The sequence below is a fragment of the Manis javanica genome, chromosome 17 (genome assembly GCF_040802235.1).
Source record: "Manis javanica isolate MJ-LG chromosome 17, MJ_LKY, whole genome shotgun sequence".
In the NCBI taxonomy this organism is placed as follows: domain Eukaryota; kingdom Metazoa; phylum Chordata; class Mammalia; order Pholidota; family Manidae; genus Manis; species Manis javanica.
In genome coordinates, this window is record NC_133172.1 from 6,585,324 (window position 1) to 6,603,530 (window position 18,207).

At 50.2% G+C, this 18,207-nt stretch overlaps 1 protein-coding gene and 1 long non-coding RNA gene across 8 annotated transcripts; one reads left to right on the forward strand and one right to left on the reverse strand.

The window, feature by feature from the left end:
- The first annotated feature begins 2,797 nt into the window (after positions 1 to 2,797).
- TSKS (testis specific serine kinase substrate) lies at positions 2,798 to 17,883 on the forward strand. Of its 7 annotated transcripts, none has more exons than XM_017665669.3 (11): positions 2,798 to 4,121; positions 4,482 to 4,707; positions 12,891 to 12,986; positions 13,190 to 13,273; positions 13,590 to 13,673; positions 14,217 to 14,500; positions 14,871 to 15,065; positions 15,459 to 15,632; positions 16,272 to 16,407; positions 17,387 to 17,604; positions 17,704 to 17,883. In XM_017665669.3, exons 1-11 carry the CDS (start codon positions 3,952 to 3,954, stop codon positions 17,858 to 17,860), a joined length of 1,824 nt encoding a protein of 607 aa, XP_017521158.2. In that variant the 5' UTR covers positions 2,798 to 3,951; the 3' UTR covers positions 17,861 to 17,883. The 7 variants fall into 7 exon arrangements, with proteins under 7 accessions (XP_017521158.2, XP_017521159.2, XP_017521161.2 ...); XM_017665670.3 differs by having other exon boundaries at positions 17,405 to 17,604; XM_017665672.3 differs by having other exon boundaries at positions 2,801 to 4,121; positions 17,387 to 17,572.
- On the reverse strand, positions 3,960 to 5,623 carry LOC140847026 (uncharacterized). Its single transcript, XR_012126618.1, has 3 exons — positions 5,447 to 5,623; positions 4,748 to 4,953; positions 3,960 to 4,087 (listed from the first exon to the last, which is right to left on the reverse strand). It is a non-coding gene; the product is annotated as an uncharacterized lncRNA (long non-coding RNA).
- Positions 17,884 to 18,207: the final 324 nt, after the last annotated feature.

Genomic DNA, 18,207 nt, shown 5'->3' on the forward strand with positions numbered 1-18,207 from the left:
ACTCGGGAACACCCGCCCTCCCCTCTGTCATTGGTCAATGGCCAAAGGCGTGCCGCTACGATTGGTCTAGCGCCCCGCTATTTCCGTTCATGAAAAGGAGAGAGGGGGCGTTGCCCGACAGATGGGCGGAGTTCAGCTGCGTACAGTGGGACCGCCCGCTCCGCGCGGTCGAGTCCAATACTGATTGGATTCGGGGCAGGGGAGGGATTGACATGAAGGAAGGCGGGGGAGCGGGCTTGAGGAGACGGGACTTGGGTTGACTGAGGCCAATCGAAGAGTAGATCGCCCCCGCAGGCCTCGCCGATCCCGCCTCCGATTGGGTGTTTGTGGGGGCGGGAGGAGGGCGATGTCACAGCGAAGTAAGGAGAAGGGGGGGTGGGTGTCACTCAGCCCGGCTGGGATAGGTGGAGCGACGCCTGCAATTCCCTGCTGCAGAGAAGGGGTTGGGAGGGGCAGGAGAGCGTGAGATGTTTACTGCGCAAGCGTTTCTCTGTTCCCCTTTCTCCCTCCACCTCCGGCTCCCTGAGTCTTCTTCCAGGAACACTTCCTTTCCCCCTACCCATCCCTTGTTTAGCGGCCAAGTTGTCGAAATCTAACTTGTCAGGTAACCAAGAATCCCAAAACGGAGGAAACAGTAATTCAAGTCTAATCCCATTAAGCAGATGTTAAAACTGAGGTCTAGGGAGACTGAATGACTTGCTCAAGCTCAACACAACTCGGAAGTGGCAGAGCCGGAATTTAAACTCTATTTTGGCTTTTAGCCACTTTTCAATATTTGATGCCTTTTTTTTTTTGTCCAACCATAATACCATTATGCAGATATCGGATCAAAATTTGGTCTCTCCTCTGCCATACTTGGAGCTCCTCCCGAGCAAAAATGGGAACTGGTATTGCAGTTGATTGGTTAAAAGGAAATAATGGGTGAATCTGCTTTGTTTGCCCCAACCACCGCCCCCCTAGAGACCCGGAGATCCTCTTTGCTTTGCTGGCTTTGGGGAAGGCAAAGCCTCCGGAACTCCCAACTCTCGGGCTATTGAGAAATTTTGGGGCAAAGGGAACTGGAAGAGTCCATTTCCGTCACTTTGAGGAACTAAACCCCACCCCACCACCCTTTTCAAATCTCAGATGTCTAGTATTCTTGGAATGAGCCTTGGGGGAGTGTCCTGGGTCCTGGGACGTTCCACTCTGAATCTTTGGGGAGGTGGGGACGGGGGCAAAAGAGCCCAGCTAATAGGTTCACTATGTCCCTCCTTTTGGATTCCAGAAATGGGGCTTGGGAAAGTCATTCTGGATTCCAGTACAGACATTGCTCAGCTGTTTTAGTGACCAGAAGAATCCATTCCTAGTATGGCTGGGGGTGCTATCTGCCCCTAAAGAACATAGAGTGGCCCCATTAAAAACAACAATTAATAGAACCCAGAGTTTTAAAAAGTCCTTTTTTATGGGAAGATACATTAGGCATTCCAAGGACTGGAGGAGTCCATTCGGACACAGAAAGGGAAACACTTTCTCCATAAAACTGTTAGGTTTTCAGACCAGGGTGTGAGTAAGTCCACATTAGGAGGTCTAGATAAGGTTTGGGCAAATCCTTTTCGGTATTAAGACAGAGCATTAATAGGGCACCCCAGGCCCCTTGAGTTGCTCATGGGCTGAACCACTAATAGCAGATTCACCCAGGTCCTCCCCTCTCTGTCCCCCACCCAAACCAAGGCCAGGATACGTCTGAAGTCAGCCACCTCCCTCTGATCACTGCCTCACCCTGCGCAGGCCACCGTCTCTTGCCTAGAACCTTGTAGTGACCTCCTTGCTACCCTCCCTGCCTGCATTTTAGCCACCCACAGTTCATTCTCCATATGCACCCGGGGTGCTGTTTACAACATCAACCAGCTGTGTCCTTCCCCAGCTTAAACGCTCCAGCCACACTGGCCTCCGCTTAGCCATTGAGACCTTCCAGCGCATTCTTACACCCACCCCAACCCTGCGTTTCCCCACGGCTCATCCTTCTGGTCTCAGTTCAGTGGCCCCACTTTGGAAAGGACTTCTGGATTTAGGGATTTAAAGCAATCCCTCCTTGTCATACTTAACACATGACCTACTATTTAAAAAATGTTACAGATATTTTCAAATATATCCCAAAGTGGAAGGGAGGGTATAAGTCACCCCCATATACCAGCCCCAACAATTACCAACATAAAACTTCTACTGTTGCATCCATACCTCCCTCCATTTCATTTACCCACTGCCACTGGATTCGTTCAAAGCCAGCCGCCCTCATCAGAGCATTTCATCCCTATCACCCATATTCTTCCTCAACATTTTGTTATGAAAATTTCTAAATAGAAAGTCGAAGCAACTGTCCAGTGAACACCTGTGTATGGCCTCGCCTTGATTCTGCCATTAACATTTTATTCCACTTGCTTTATGGCGTTTTGATCCATCTGGCCTTCCCTCCCTCCACCCATCTGGCCTTCCCACCCCTCCATCCCTTGTGTGTTTTTGATACATTCAAAGTAAGTTGCAGACATCACTACACTTCCCCCTTGTTGTGGGTTCAATTATGTCCCCCAAAAGACACTGAAGTCCCAACCCCCAGGACCGTCAATTTGACCTTATTTGGAAAGACAGTCTTTGCCTAGATGAGGTCTTTGGATGGATGGACCTAGAGGGTATTATGCTGAGTGAAATAAGCCAGGCAGAGAAAGGCAAATACCATATGATTTCACTTATTCGTGGAATATAAAAACAAAGCAAAACAAAACAGCAGTAGACTCATAGACAGAAGTGACTAGTGGTTACCAAGGGGGAGGGGCAGGGAGGGGTCCAGGGAGGGGAGGAGGGTAAAGGGGTACAATAATTCACATCACAATCTAAGTTGATCATGGGAACTGTTGAACCTCTGTGATGTTCATCTGAAACCAACGTAAGATTGTCTATTAATGACACTTTAATAAAAACCATAAAAATAAAAAAAGATGAGGTCTTTTGAGTAGGCCCTGATCCAGTATGACTATGTCCTTAAAAAGGAGGAAATCTGAACACAGAGACAGATGTGCACAGAGAGGCAGTGTGAAGACCCAGGGAGAAGATGCCATCTACAAGCCGAGTAACTCCTGAGATCACCAGAAGCAAGGAGAGGCCCGGACCGATCTCCCTCACAGGAACCAACCGCTGACACCTGGCCTCGGACCTCTGGCCTCCAGAACTGTAAGACTCAGGAAGCCATATAATCCCTAATCCTTCAAAGTACCTCTCATTAACTATAGTTCAATGTTCGTTTAGATTCTTTCTTAATAGGCAAAATTTACACACAATAAAAGGCTCAAATCCCAAGTGCACAAATCAATGAGCTTTGACAAAGCCCCAGACCACCGTCACCCCGCTTTGATTCCTTTTACGTCACTTGCTGACATCTGAGATCTTGGCTGGCTTCTATCTACTGCCTGCCTGCCTCCTCCCCACCCTAGTGTTAGATCCTCTGGAGTGGGACTCAGTCCACACTTACATCTTCCAGGACCCAGGAAAGTGCCAAGTCCAGGGTATTGCATGGAAATTCAAGTAGGAATGTCAAGGGCTGGGTAACCCCAAAGTCTCAAAGAGAGGGAGATTGGACCCCACCTCCCCAAGAACCACTGCCCATTCATTCCGCTTCCCAAAGAACCACTCATTCATTGTAAACTCTAGACAAGAATAAATAAATCCAGCGCTTCTGAAGGGGAGGAAGAAATCAGGGGAGAGCTAGAATCCTGCCCAAGAAGAGTCCCTGAGAGCCCAGGGGGAATAGCTGAGCCAGCCCCTTTCCCTACCCCGGTGCCCCCCCCACTTCCTGGAGCCCAGTGGTTGGGTCCTTTATGAGGCAGGCTTGTGGCACCAGAGACTTGGAGGGTCAGTGGTGAGAGGAGGTGGAGAGTCTCAGGGGAAGGAGCCCCTGGGAGCAGGACCCCCTCCCACGCCATGGCAAGCGTGGTGGTGAAGACCATCTGGCAGTCCAAAGAGATCCACGAGGCTGGGGACCCCCCTGCGGGGGTCGAGAGCCACTCCCAGCTGGTTCCTGAGGCTTCTGGGGGGGTGACCAGCCCGGCCAAGGGGACTGTGAAGAAAAAGAAGGCCGTGTCATTCCATGGGTGGGTTTACTGCACCCCGGCAGGGGCGGGCCTAGCACCCAGCGCTGCCTCCAACAGAGCACAAGTCCCACTGTGGGCACTGCAGGAAGTGTGGGGAGCAGAGAGGGCAAGCAAGGGGGATGGCAAAGGCAAAACAGAGCTCAGGAGGGAGAGAGGGAGAAGGTAGCAGGGGATGGTGGGACAGAGGATCAAGTCAGGAGGAGGGGGCTGGAGGAGAAAGAAGAAACAGACATCGGGGATGGAGGAGGAAGTGGCCAGTAAGGCTGGAGTCCAAGAGAATAGCAGGTATGGAGACCAGGAAGGAAGGGCCCTGACACTCTGGGGCTGATCTGGACCTTCCTGCCCGTTCCTCCTCCCCAGGGTGGAGCCCCAGATGTCCCAAGAGCCAATGCACTGGTGCCTGCACCTCAGACGGTCATCGGCCTGCACCAACGTGTCACTGCTCAACCTGGCGGCCATAGAGCCCACTGACTCCTCGGGGACAGACTCAACCGCGGAAGACAGTGGCTCGTACACACAGCCCGTGCCCCCGCCCTCTCCCACCCCACCCTGGGCTCCAGATGACCCAGACATCATAGAAATACTGGTGAGGGGGCCCCCTGGCTGGGGAAGATGAGGGTCCTCACCCTGGTGGCAGGTGAATACTGAAGATGGGGAGCAAGGATCTTGATTGGGAATGAGAAGGTGCTGGTCACCCTTTGAGACCTGGAGGAACTGCCCCCTTCTTCCTGAACAGCCAGCCGTGAACAGGGTCCCTCCTGGGTGAATGATGCCTGTTGCCTGGGAGTTGGTCTTTACTTCTTTCAGTTACTTCCAAATGTCCTGGGTAAGGCTGGGGTCACAGGTAGGAGTCAGGCCAAGTCCCCACCACTGAGGATCAGTGTAGTGGGGGTGACAGAGACACACCGGGGTGATAAATTCCATAATGAAGGTGACACTGGGGATCCCAAAGAAGGGCCCTCCAACTAGGCTGTAAGTATCAGGGAAAGTTTCCTGGAGGAGGCAATGTTGGAACTGGGCTTTGACGGATAAGCAGGAGTTCTCTTGAGGAGAATCACCTATCAATCTGAGCAAAACTGGAGGTGAGCAAGATCTAGAGGAATTTAGAGAATTTCTGACTGGAGTACAGAGTGCCACAGCTTGGTCCTTTAACTCCCCTACCAACCTCCACCCTCTGCCCAGCTTCCCCTGGGCCAGGCCCTGAATTGGGCCTGATGTGGACACTGAGAATTACTCTACTAATAGCCATAATCGTAATGATGCTAATAAGATTCACTAGCACTTGCTGAGCACTTTCTATGTTCCGGGAGCCTCAGTTTTCTCACCTGTAAAGTGGAGAGGCATGTGTTCATTTTTTCAACAAAATTTTCTTGAATGCCTGCAATGTGCCAGGCACTGGTCTAGGAGCAGGAAATATTGCCGTATCTAAGACAGAGTTCTGGATATAACTTGCCTGTTTCATGAGGTCATCAGGACAATGAAATGCAATTCATTCAGGTAAAATGTTTAGCACAGTAGCCAGCTCTAAACAAAGAATACATGTTGGTTATTATTGTTATTATTATTTATTCCCACTTCACAGATGAAGATATTGAGGCCTGAAAGGTTAAGTAGCATACCCAAGGTCACACAGCTTGTAAACAGTGAGCTAGGTTTAGGAGTCAGGGGTGGGGGACACCCTGCACCGAGGGGAGCAGTACAGTCACTGTGGGAGCCCTGAAAAGGGAGGCCTTGGCCCAGTCAGAACATACAAGTCAGCTCTTGAAGATAAGGAAGGTATTCACCAGGCAGAAGTCAGGGAAGGGTGCTCCTGCTAGCTGGAACAGCATGTGCAAAAGGACAGGGGTTGAAGAGTCCAGGAAAGGGGTGTAACTACAAGTTGGTCATTGTGGCTGGAGTTTGAAGTGTGAGATGAGTCTGGATTGGGGAGAGCATAGGCCACACAGGCTGAGAAATGTGCTTGTTATCTTGAGAATGGGGAGACACTGAGGGTTTAGGGGCAGAGTAGAGGAGCAACTCAGGTGTTTTGACTCCATTCCTTCTCATTTACTGAGCACCTACCGTGTGCTAGGCATGGCACCACGTCCCTATGGTGGGGATCTCATTTTCCTTTCTTAGAAGTTTTGTAAGGGAACCAGTATAATCACCCGTGCAAAGGTGAAAACAAAAATAACTGAAGGGTAGTGAGGGGTTGGGGGTTATCTCTGCAAGGCAGAGAGCTTGTGTGAAGCTTGGCCAAGACTAGCAGCCCGGAGGGTGTGATGCTAAAGCGAAGTCCTTTCTCTCCCTAGAATAGACTCCTCTGGGACCAGATGGGAGACTTTGGGAGGGCAGAGCCTGGAGGCAGGGAGACTGGGGAGGAGGCTGGGTAAGGGTCCGGGGTAGGAGGACCAGATGGAGAGAAGGGAACAAAGGCAGGGAATCTTGGGGGGATGGAAGGCTCCGGAGAGATCTCCCCCACCCCCGCAGGATAGGTCCCTCTCTCTTTGAGCATTACTCAGGCAGCACCTGCAGAGGGCTGCCTCCTACCAGAGCTATTTCTAAGTCACGTCTCTCAGCGGATGGTGACGCTTGGGAAAGAGCTCTGGGCAGCTGCGATCAAAGCCAGAGGCAGCCATGAGCTTGGTGTGGGGCTGCAGGGGAGCATCTGCCTCCGCGGGGCTTCAGGTTCCTTCTCTGTGAAACGGAAAAAGTGATGACAGCCCACACCTCGGGGTACGTGCAGGAGCAGTGAGAAGGTGGACAGCAAGAGCGAGTCCCGGCCCTCGGCGCCTGGGCTGCATCGGGAAAGAGAGTGGGAGACAGGCAGAGAGGAGGGGCTGGAAGCCTGGTGGGGGTGGGACAGGGGCCCAGAGAGAGGGGGACGGGCCCAGTGTCGGGGTGATGCTCAGAGACAGAAGAGGAAAATGATCCAAAGGGGAGGCAGAGTTCAGAGAGAAAGACGGAGAGGAAGAAACGGGGAGGCTCAGACAAGGGAGAGTTAAAACACAGAGGAAGACAGAGAAACAACAGCCGATCAGAGACCCGGATATTGTGGAGGAAAGTGACCCAGAGAAGAGGGGACAGAGACCTAGATAGGGGGGGCACAGAGACCTGGGGAAGAGGACAGAGACCTAGAGAGTAGAAGGGCAGAGACTCTGAGATCTGGGGCACAGAGACAGACACTAGGGATACAGGAGGGGACAGGGACCCAGAAAGGGAAGGGGCAGATACCGGAGAGAGAGGCGGGACAGGGAACTAGAGGGAGAGGGCCCAGCAGTAGGGGACATGGGGACCTGCCTGAGAGAGCGACCAGTCCCAGACTGGATGGAGAGAGAGCAGGAGAGGGAGCAGCCGGCAGCTCTGGCTCCTGTCTGAAGCTCTGACATCTTCATGAGTCTAAGGATGCAGCTGAGAAGATGGTACTGCTTTTTGGGAAGGTCAGTTGACTCACTGAAGATGGGCAGGGCAGGTCTTCTCATCCCTGCCTGGGACTTGTCCTGCTGTCTGCAGAGCTCCCTGAGGCTGCTGTGAGGTCTTGGTAATAAGCCCCTTCCTAGCAGGTCCTGTCCTGCTGCCATTACTTTTAGCCATGCTGATGCTAATTACTATGCTTGCCCTACTGATGGTATCACCTCGTTGACCCTTCCTCACTGCCATCTGAGCCGGTGTGATCATTAACATTTCATGAGAAGGGAAACTGCAGCAGGCTTGGAGTGGGGATTTGCATGGCGAGTCGCACAGAGTGCGGTGGCCCAGGAGGGATTAGCCCTCAGGTCTCCCACCTCACCATCACGTCATTCACTTCTCAGCCAAGCCAGGGTCTGCCTTCACCACCTCCTTTATCTGCTCTCAGTGGAGCTAAGACTCACCCTCCAGGGACAAAAGCCACCCTACTTCAAAGAAGTATTGACCAAGGGCCTTTCTAGACCAACCCATGTTCCTCCCAACAGCAGCCCTGTGAAAGTAGCTCACAGTCCCATCTCCATTTTGCAGGTAGGGAAACAGAGGCACAGAGAGGTGAAGTTCCCTCCCTGAGGTCACACAGCTAGTAAGTGGAAGAACTGAGTTAACCCCATACTCTGCTTCCTTCGTTTCCCAGAACACCTACCTTTGGGAAACCCAAGACCCTCTGGGTCTTTAGTTTAAAAGTATCACTTTGTATATTGGTTAGCAATTGCTGTGAAAAAATTATCCCAAAACTTTAAAACAACAGACCTGGAGTGGCTTAGCTGGGTGTTTCTGGCTTCGGGTCTGTCATGAGGCTGCAGTCAAGATTTCTGACGGGCTACAGTCCCAAGGCTTGACTGGGGCCAGAGCTTGCACTTCCAAGATGGCACAGTCGCCTGCCTCTTGGTTGGAGTCATTTCCTTGCCACATGGACCTCTCCATAAATGGCTCCTTATGACGGGGCTATTATTCCCCAGAGCAAGAGAGAAAGCAGGAAGCCACAGTTCCTTTTAGGAACTAGTCTTTATAGTCACGCGCCATCATTTTTGCCTTATTCTATTTACTAGTAAAGAGTCACTAAATCCAGCGCACACTCCAGTGAGGGAGGTACACGCTCCCCATTTTAAAGGAGTGTCAAAGAATTTATGGAAATGTTTCAAATCAAGGTATTTTGTGGATTATTTTTGTAGATACCTTCCATCAGGGCTAGGAAGTTCCCTTCTATTTCTACTTTGTTGTCTTCACCATGAAAGGATGTTGGATCTTGTCACTTTTTCTCTAGTGACATGATCATGTGTTTTCCCTTTTATTCTATGAATATGGTATATAATGAATTAATTTTCATATGTTGAACCAACCTTGCATTCCTAGAATAAATCCTCCTTGGTCAAGTTGTAAAATTCTTTTTCTATGCTGCTGGATCTGGTTTGCTAGATTTTGTTGAGGGTTTTCTGGTGTATTCCGAAGGTATATTGGTCTGTTGTTTTATTTTCTTGATATCTTTGGTATTAGGGTAACATGGGTCTCATAGAGTGAGTTAGGAATAGTTCCTTCCCCCCTTTTTTTTCTTTTCCTTTTGTAGAAAAGTTTGAGATGGATTGGTAGCAGTTCTTTTTTTTTTTTTTTTGTGACTGCCATTCTATTTCTGTTAGACAGCCCTAGTCTAGGAATTGAGGGGCCCTGGCAGTGGGCCAGCGGCCTGTATTACCACAGCTGGAAGAATGCTGAGGAGCTAGAACAGTTAGGAGCAAGCTAGGGGTACTGAGAAAGGGGTGGGAAGACTTTTTTTTTTTTGGCTTATACAGTTTTTTTTTGGTATCATTAATCTACAATTACATGAGGAACATTATGTTTACTAGACTCCCCCCTTCACCAAGTCCCCCCACAAACCCCATTACAGTCACTGTCCATCAGCGTAGTAAGATGCTGTAGAATCACTACTTGTCTTCTCTGTGTTGTACAGCCCTCCCTATGCCTCCCCCTACATTATAAATGCTAATCTTAATGGCCCCTTTCTTCCCCCCACCCCCTTATCCCTCCCTTCCCACCCATCCTCCCCAGTCCCTTTCCCTTTGGTAACTGTTAGTCCGTTCTTGGGTTCTGTGCTTCTGCTGCTGTTTTGTTCCTTCAGTTTTTCCTTTGTTCTTATACTCCACATATGAGTGAAATCATTTGGTAATTGTCTTTCTCCGCCTGGCTTATTTCACTGAGCATCATACCCTCTAGCTCCATCCATGTTGTTGCAAATGGTAGGATTTGTTTTCTTCTTATGACTGAATAATATTCCATTGTGTATATGTACCATGTCTTCCTTATCCATTCATCTACTGATGGACACTTAGGTTGCTTCCATTTCTTGGCTATTGTAAATAGTGCTGCGATAAACATAGGGGTGCATCTGTCTTTTTCAAACTGGGCTGCTGTATTCTTAGGGTAAATTCCTAAAAGTGGAATTCCTGGGTCAAATGGTATTTCTATTTTGAGCTTTTTGAGGAACCTCCATACTGCTTTCCACAATGGTTGAACTAATTTACATTCCCACCAGCAGTGTAGGAGGGTTCCCCTTTCTCCACATCCTCACCAGCATTTGTTGTTGTTTGTCTTTTGGAGGGTGGCAATCCTTACTGGTGTGAGGTGATATCTAATTGTGGTTTTAATTTACATTTCTCTGATGACTAGTGATGTGGAGCATCTTTTCATGTGTCTGTTGGCCATCTGAATTTCTTCTTTGGAGAACTGTCTGTTCAACTCCTCGGTAGCAGCTCTTTTTTAAATGATTGGAAGAATTCACCAGTGAAGCTATCTTTTACTGGAATTCTCTTTGTTGGAAGCTTTTTGATTACCATCTCAAACTCTGTATTTATGGGTCTATTCAGATGAAGATTCTTGAGTTAGCTGGCAGCTTGTGTGTGTCTAGGAATTTTTCCATTTCACCTAGGTAATCAAATTGGATGACATACAGTTGTTCATAATATTATCTTATAATCCTTTTCGTTCCATTAAATGGGTAGTGATGTGCCATCTTTCCATTCTAACTTGAGTAATTTGAGTCTTCTTTATTTTATGATCAGTCTAACTATAGATTTATCAGTTTTGTTGATCTTTCCAAAAAGCTAGCTTCTGGCTTCATTGAACTTATCTATTTTTCTATTCTGTTTCATTTTTTTCTTACTCCATCTTTATCATTTCCTTCCTTCTGTTAGCTTTGGGTTCAGCTTGCTCTTCTTTTTATAGTTTCTTAAGGTAGAATGTTAGGTTGTTGGTTTTTAAATTTTTTTCTTTTTTGATGCAGATGTTTATAGCTCTAAATTTTCCTCAAAGCATTGCTTTCACCACAGCCCATAAGTTTTATATGTTGCCCACAAGTTTTATACGATGTTTCCATTTGATAATTTTTCTTGTAATTTCCTTTTTTACCCATTTGTAGCTTATGAGTATGTTGATTTCCATATATCTGTGAGTTTCCCAAATTTTTTTCTGTTACTGATTTCTAATGTTGTTCTACTGGGGTCACAAAAGTCAGAAAACACACTTTGAGGGATCATAATTCTTTTAAATTATTGATACTTGTTTTGTGACTTAATATATGGTCTATCCTCAACCACAGGTAGAATGTTTCATGTGCACTTGAGAATGTGTTGTGTGCGTGGCATGTTCCATAGATGTCTGTTAGGTCTGATTGGTTTATAAAGTTGTTGAAGTCTTCTGTCTCCTCAATGATCTTCTAATTGTTCTATACATTATTGTAAGTGAGGTATTGAAGTCTCCAATCATTACTGTTGAATTGTCAATTTCTTCAATTCTGTCAGATTTGTTTCATGAGCTCTGTTAGATGCATTTATATTTATAATTGTATCTTCTCAAAGACTTGACTTTTATAGTTTTTGCCAGTTTTTTCAGTTTTTGTGAAGGGGTGGAATTTAGGGGTTCCTGACTCTATTATTTTATTTATGTCATCTTAATACACTATTTCTTATCACATTGTTCTCCAGAGCAATCATGCAAGAAATGTGATTTTGTCTCCATCTTACACTGGAGGAGGAAAAGAAAGTTGTTCTTTCTTTTCTCTTTGTGTATTAGTTTAGCAACTATGAAGGAAACCAAAACAACTGGTTTAAGCAGGATAGTTTATTTCTTACATAAAAGCCTCAACAGGTATAGGAGGTCTATTCTTCCAATACAGCATGTTACTGGTTGGCTCAGCTATTAAGTCACAGATTTGGCTGTTGTTAACAGACACAAAATAGCATAGCTTAAACAAGACGGGAAATGCTATCCCTAGCATGTAAGTCTTCACAAGGGTTATAATTGAGTATGGTGGTTCCACAGTGTTCAGGATTCAGATTTCTATCTTGTGTCCTCTATCAGATGGTCCAAGGCAGCTGCTCTGACTTCAGCTGTCAACTTTGCATTCTAGTTAGTGGGGAGAGAGAAAGGGGGAAGTTTTCCCTGCTTTCCTTTACTAAAGGTACGACTTGGAAACTGCCTACATGATTCCACTCACATCCCATTGGCCAGAGCTTAATCATATGACCACCCATAACTGCAAGGGGGTCTGTGAAATGTAGTCATGGTCTCAGCAGTCATGTGCCCGGCTAACTGTTCTATGGGAAAGAGCGGAATAGATCCTGCTACATTCATTCTTCTTGAGTCACAATTTGTTTGCCGCGAGTCACAAAGCATTTTATGGTGCTATAACATACAATGATCAGAGACTATATGGTGTCATGGTTTAAAACAAAGGTTCTGGGTTTAAATTCTGCAGGGCCACTGTGTGTGCTGTATACTTAGGAGTACAAGAGATGTCCCCTCTCTGAGCCTCATTTGCCTTGCTTGCAAAATGGACCAAATAACTTCAAGAGGTGTGGTTTTCAGGAATAAAAGAGGAAATGTGCGTACAGGCTTGGCCTGCGCATAGTGAGTGCTTATATCTGGAAAGTGGGTTATCTTTAGAATTCTCCGGTGTCTGGAGAGAAAGCGCGAGCATGTGTTTTAACAGGTTTATCCTACTTACATCTGTGGACGCCAGAGGCATTTATCTCTGGGTTTGGTTGAGACCATCCTTCTTCCCCTACATGTCTGAGTACTCCCCTCATCCCTCACTCCCTTCCGGATCCTACTTTTCTTCCCATCCACCAAGCAGCACACGAGCCCACTCCCTGGTATGATGGAGCGGGAATACCGAGAATCAAAGTAATGCAGCACTGGCCTAAGCCACGCCGCCATTCCAGGGCAGAATCAAGGAGTAAACCCAGCCTCCTCCCAGTTCTAGACCATTTCTGCAAGTTGGGGTTTGCTTCCACACACCCACTGACCCACCCATCTCCCATTCTCCCCCAGAGTGGGGTCAACAGTGGATTGGTCCGCGCCAAAGACTCCGTGACCAGCTTGAAGGAAAAGGCCACTCGGGTTAACCAGCACGTGCAGACGCTACAGGTGTGAGGACCACCCCACAACACCACCTCTTCCTCCAGAGCCAAATTCCCTTCTTACACCTCTCCTCCAACTCAAGGCATCCACAGCCCAGTGGGGGAGGCTGAAGCTCTGCTGGGAAAGGGACCTTCCCAGGCCCATCCTCTCCTTCCCACAGGGTGAACCCCTGTGGCCCTGGCTAACCCTTCCTCCCTTCCACGCTTCAGAGTGAGTATTCTGTGCTGAGCGAGAATCTGGAGAGAAGGAGGCAAGAGGCAGAAGAACTGGAAAGCTACTGTAGTCAACTCAAGGTGACCGACAGTGGGACAAGAGTGGGGTGCAGAGAAGGGACTGGAAGGGGGAAGAGGGTGGGAGGAAACTGGGGAGGAACGGCATGGGTGGAGGTGGTGGATAAGTACCACTGGAGTGGTCTGAGGAGGAAGCCATCCCTTTAGCCAAGGCAACCAGGCTGGTAAGGGGCAGAGCAGTTAGCAGACTTTGTGGAAGCAGCAGGCGTATCTTGTATTAGGGGAGGGGGCGGGCCTGTATGGAAATAGCAAGGGTAAGGGTCAGGAGGTGGGGCTGGAATGGGAAGGCAGGACTCCTCGCCCTGGTGCCTTGACCCAGGAGAACTGCCAGAAGGTGACCTGGTCCGTGGAAGATGCTGAAATAAAAACCAATGTCCTGAAGCAGAACTCTGCCCTGCTGGAGGTAAGGGGGAGTCCCAGGATTCGGGGAAGAGGATCAGATACACAAAGTAATTGAGGTAGACTTCAGGTGGGCCTTCCCACCCTGCCATCACCACCACCTCCCTGTCCCTTTGTGTTCACGGACATAATTCTCCCCGAGAGAGGCATTTGTGTTGGATTTCAAGTGGGAATGCCTATCCTACCCACAGGCTCACTCATTTCCCAACAAAATGTTGGAAAGGCTTCAGTTGTTCTTCCTAAACAGGAGGAACCGGAATTTGACCCCTTGGAGGATTGGAATGGGGGTGAAGGGCTGGATGGAGACATGGAAGCAGGCATCGGGAGGTTAAAATGAGCTGGACTCCAGCTAGGCTTCAAATGGGGCATCCCTGTCCAGTAACAGCGAGCAGCAGTTTGTTTACACTTCAAACGGGATTTCCCAATATCCTGTCCCCACATCCACTTACTTTCCAATCTCAGGGATTCAATGGGTGGATTTGGGAGTGGAGGTGATTGTGGGAGGCAAGGGGCTGGACGCAGTGGCCTACCCTCCTTCACTGCCCAGGAGAAGCTGCGCCACCTCCAGCAGCGGCTGCAGGATGAGACGCCACGGAGGCAGGAGGCTGAGCTGCAGGAGCTGGAGAGGCTGGAGGCTGGCCTCTCTTGGCATGGCCCGGGCCGTGCTGCCCAGCCCCCAGGCTGCTCCGGCCCACCAGGGAGCCCCGACGATCCCCCGCGGCTGCGCAGCCTGGCCCCAGGTGGCTGGGGAATGGGGCCTCGGTCAGGGGAGGGCTCCACCGTGACTGAGCAGGAGCTGCAGAAGGTCTCTGCAGGCCTCGAGGAGCTGAGGTGCGTGGGCCCAAGGGGTGGAGCCTCGAGGAGTTGGGAGGCCACAGGGGATGCAGCCTGGCAGATCTTAGAGGACAGGGCCTATGGAGTGGAACCTCAAAGAGAGCGTAGGAGGGAAGGTTCTGGGGCGATGGTGCCTGGAGGAGGCTGTGTCTGGAGGAGCAGATGTGGGGCTGGAGGGCTGGATGACGGGAGGTACACACACTAAGAGGTCAGAAGTGGGGGTCTGGAGGACAAGGGAGGATTCTAAGAAAATGGACAGGCCGGGAGAATTCGGGGACTAGGTGGCTCTGGAGCCATGGGCCGGGAGGGGCCCATGGGGACGTGCCCAAACCTAGCCCTGACCCGATCCTTACCGCTGCCACTGCAGGAGGGAGGTGTCCTCGCTGACCGCCCGATGGCATCAGGAGGAGGGGGCCGTGCAGGAGGCCCTGCGGCTGCTCGGCGGCCTGGGCGGCAGGCTCGACAGCTTCCTGGGCCAGTGGGAGCGGGCGCAGCGCGAGCAGGCACAGACGGCGCGGAGCCTGCAGGAATTAACCGGTCGAGCGGACGAGCTCTGCACAATGTAAGGGCCAAGGCGAGAGCCCGACTTGCGGCTGCGGGTGGGCGGGACCTTGCTGGTGGAGACCGTATACTGACAGGAGGAAGCTCCAATTAGAGAGCAGGGAGGGGCGTGCTATTCCTATAAGGACTGAGGGGTGGAGCCAACTGGAGACGAGGTGGAATTCCATACCTTGATAGGACGAAGGGTGGAGCCTAGGAACAGGGAAAGCCAATTAGAAAGCAGGGAGAGGCATTTCAGCCCTTAAAGCGCGAAAATCAGAGCGAGGGGACGGGACAGCGCTGGGTATTGCAGACTAGAAGGATAACGAGGTGTTGGGCTAATAATGGGTGAAGACTTGCAGCAATTTGCTGATGGAGGGACGACCTCGTAGCACTGGTCACTCTCACGCCTCAGGGTGGAGCGGTCATCAGTGTCTGTGGCTTCACTGAGAAGCGAACTGGAGGGGTTGGGCCCAGTGAAACCAATTCTGGAGGAGGTGGGACGGCAACTGCAGAGCTCACGAAGAGGGTCGGACCTCTCCGTGAACACGGATCGGCCCCTCCAAGGCTCCTGTTCCCGCTGTGCCAGGTAAGGGGCGGGGCCTGGCTCCAGGTGCATTCTGGGTCACGTTGAGGACCGAGCATTAGAGATGAGCCCCTGGCCGGGGTTGGGGAGGGGGCTCACTGTGGGAGACATATTTTGTGGGACTGGCCAGTCCTGCTGCCTCTCGGGAGCCACATTTCTTCCCTCTCCACAAGAAGAAGTTGGTGTCTTGTGGAATACAGACTTCACCCATTTCCTGCATCTTGGATTTCCAGTGCATTGTGGGAAGGGTGGGATGTGGTATCCGGTGGGAGGCCGGGTTTCTCCGTGTCTGTGGGGAAAGTGAGACCGTGGTGTATGGGGGAACTAAGGGATACCATGCTTGGTTCATATTAGGAAGTGGGGCGACTTCCAATGGAATTTGGGTTCTGGTTTAACTACTGTGTTGTGGGAAATAATGATTTCTGATGAACTGATGGTCTGGTACCCTTGGGAGTGGGAATCCCCAGGCACTGTGGAAAATAAAGGATACGTATGCACTATAGGCTGGTCCCAGTGCATGGTGGGAAGGTTGCATGGATGCAGAGGAAGGGACCTGGGTGGAGGCTGGGTGGGGGGCATAGGGCATCTAGGAATGGAACTGGTAGTTGGCCTCTTTCATCTGGTGACTGTCCCTCCCGCCAGCCAGGGGCCACAGTTGTCCACGGAGTCCTTGCAGCAGCTACTGGAGCGCGCACTGACCCCACTAGTGGATGAGGTGAAGCAGAGGGGCCTGGCTCCCACCTGCCCCAGCTGCCAGAGGCTACACAAGAAGATACTGGTACCAGGGACCATGAGCCACCATGCTCTTCTTTTCTGTCAGGGCAGGGGGAGGGGAGGAGGGGAGCCTCAGGCATAAGGATACTGCTGGTGTATGGCAGGATGGGAAGGGCCGAGCTGAGGGCCACAGGTGTTGGGGGAATACTTGGCCCTAATACATCAGAGTGGGAGTATGGAACCTTGGGTGATGGCTTGGGCCCAAAGCACAATGGGACATCGGATCTGGCACACTGGGACACAGGTGACAGACACTAGTCTACAGCTTCATGGAAGATAAGCCTGATACTTTTTAATAGACCTTAAGAGAGGCAATGCGTTCTATGGGATCTTTGAGGTCAGATGGGACTAGTGAATAAAAGTCATAGGAAGCTAATGCATTGTGGGAAATGGAAGCACACCTCATCCTGGGGCACTGCACTAGACTCAAGCCTAGTAGCTGATGGAACTTGAGCCCTGTGTACATTCTGAAACAGAGATCTAATGTATTATGGGATATTGGCCTAATATAGGATATAAGTTGTAGTGGATGAAGACAGTATGGGCCTCTGATGTGGCAGAGCTACAGGACTAATACATGCTAAGACATGGGGCTTGGTGCAGAGCGGGATCTAGGGAACTAGAGCACTAAGGACTGTCATTGTGACAGAGAGGTTGGTCTAATAGGTAAGGAGATGTGCAGCCTCGTGGATTATGGGATATAGGAGATCACATGATAGACACATATCAAATGCCTGATGGTGATAGTTCCCGGGCATTAGGGGACACTGTGTTAGATGCTGACTTAGTGCTTTCTGCGACATAGAAGGCCAATGAATTAGGGAACAGATGGTGAGACAGACACAGGTTTGACCGACAGTGGAATCTGGAAGGCTAGAGTGTCGTGGGCTGCTGGGGTCAACTCGGGCTCAAGGCATGATGGCATACCCTGGGGGAGGAATGTGGGCCCCATGGGACCCTGACTCTTGCCCTCCACAATCCAGCTCCCCCTCCACCCCCAGCCCAGTCCAGCAAGCCCAGCCGTGCCTACACTCCTCTCCCCAGGAGCTGGAGCGCCAGGCCTTGGCCAAACACGTCAGGGCAGAGGCTCTGAGCTCCACCCTTCGGCTGGCCCAAGACGAAGCCTCGCGGGCCAAGAACCTGCTGCTGACGGACAAGATGAAGCCGGAGTGAGGAAGGAGGCTGAGGGCATGGGAGGAGGGTGAGGTCTTCGGGAAAGGGCCTGCGTCACTCCCTCCTTCCACTCCAGCCCCATGGCATCTGGCCTCATGAGCACCAGCTTCCCACTCTGTCATTACAGGGAGAAGGTGGCCACTCTGGACTATTTATACTTGAAGATGTGCTCCCTCCATGATCAACTCAGCAACCTGCCACTTGAGGGGTCCACAGGAACAATGGGGGAAGGTAGTGGTGGGGGAACTCCCCCAAAACATGGGGGCCCAACCCCCAAGCAATAAACAGCCCCTCGTGCTGGCATGAATTCTGTCTCCTTTTTGGCACCAAAAGAAGGCAAGTAAATTGCACACACACATGTACCAGCCTCTGCTCACTGTGACTCAGTCCTCAGCCAGTGGGGTATCTTGGTGTCCAGAAAACTGCTGATGATGGTACAGTTCTTAGAGAAGGAGGTAGTGGGTGGAGGTGAGGTTCTGTGGTACAGTTTGAGCTGGTCAAGCCAATGATTTTTAGGGGGATTTTTACCAGATAAGTATCCACTGCTGTTTAAAAAATTACATACACAGACAAACTTAGCTGCTTAAAACAATAAGTGTATATTACATCACTCATTTTTATATGCTCAGGA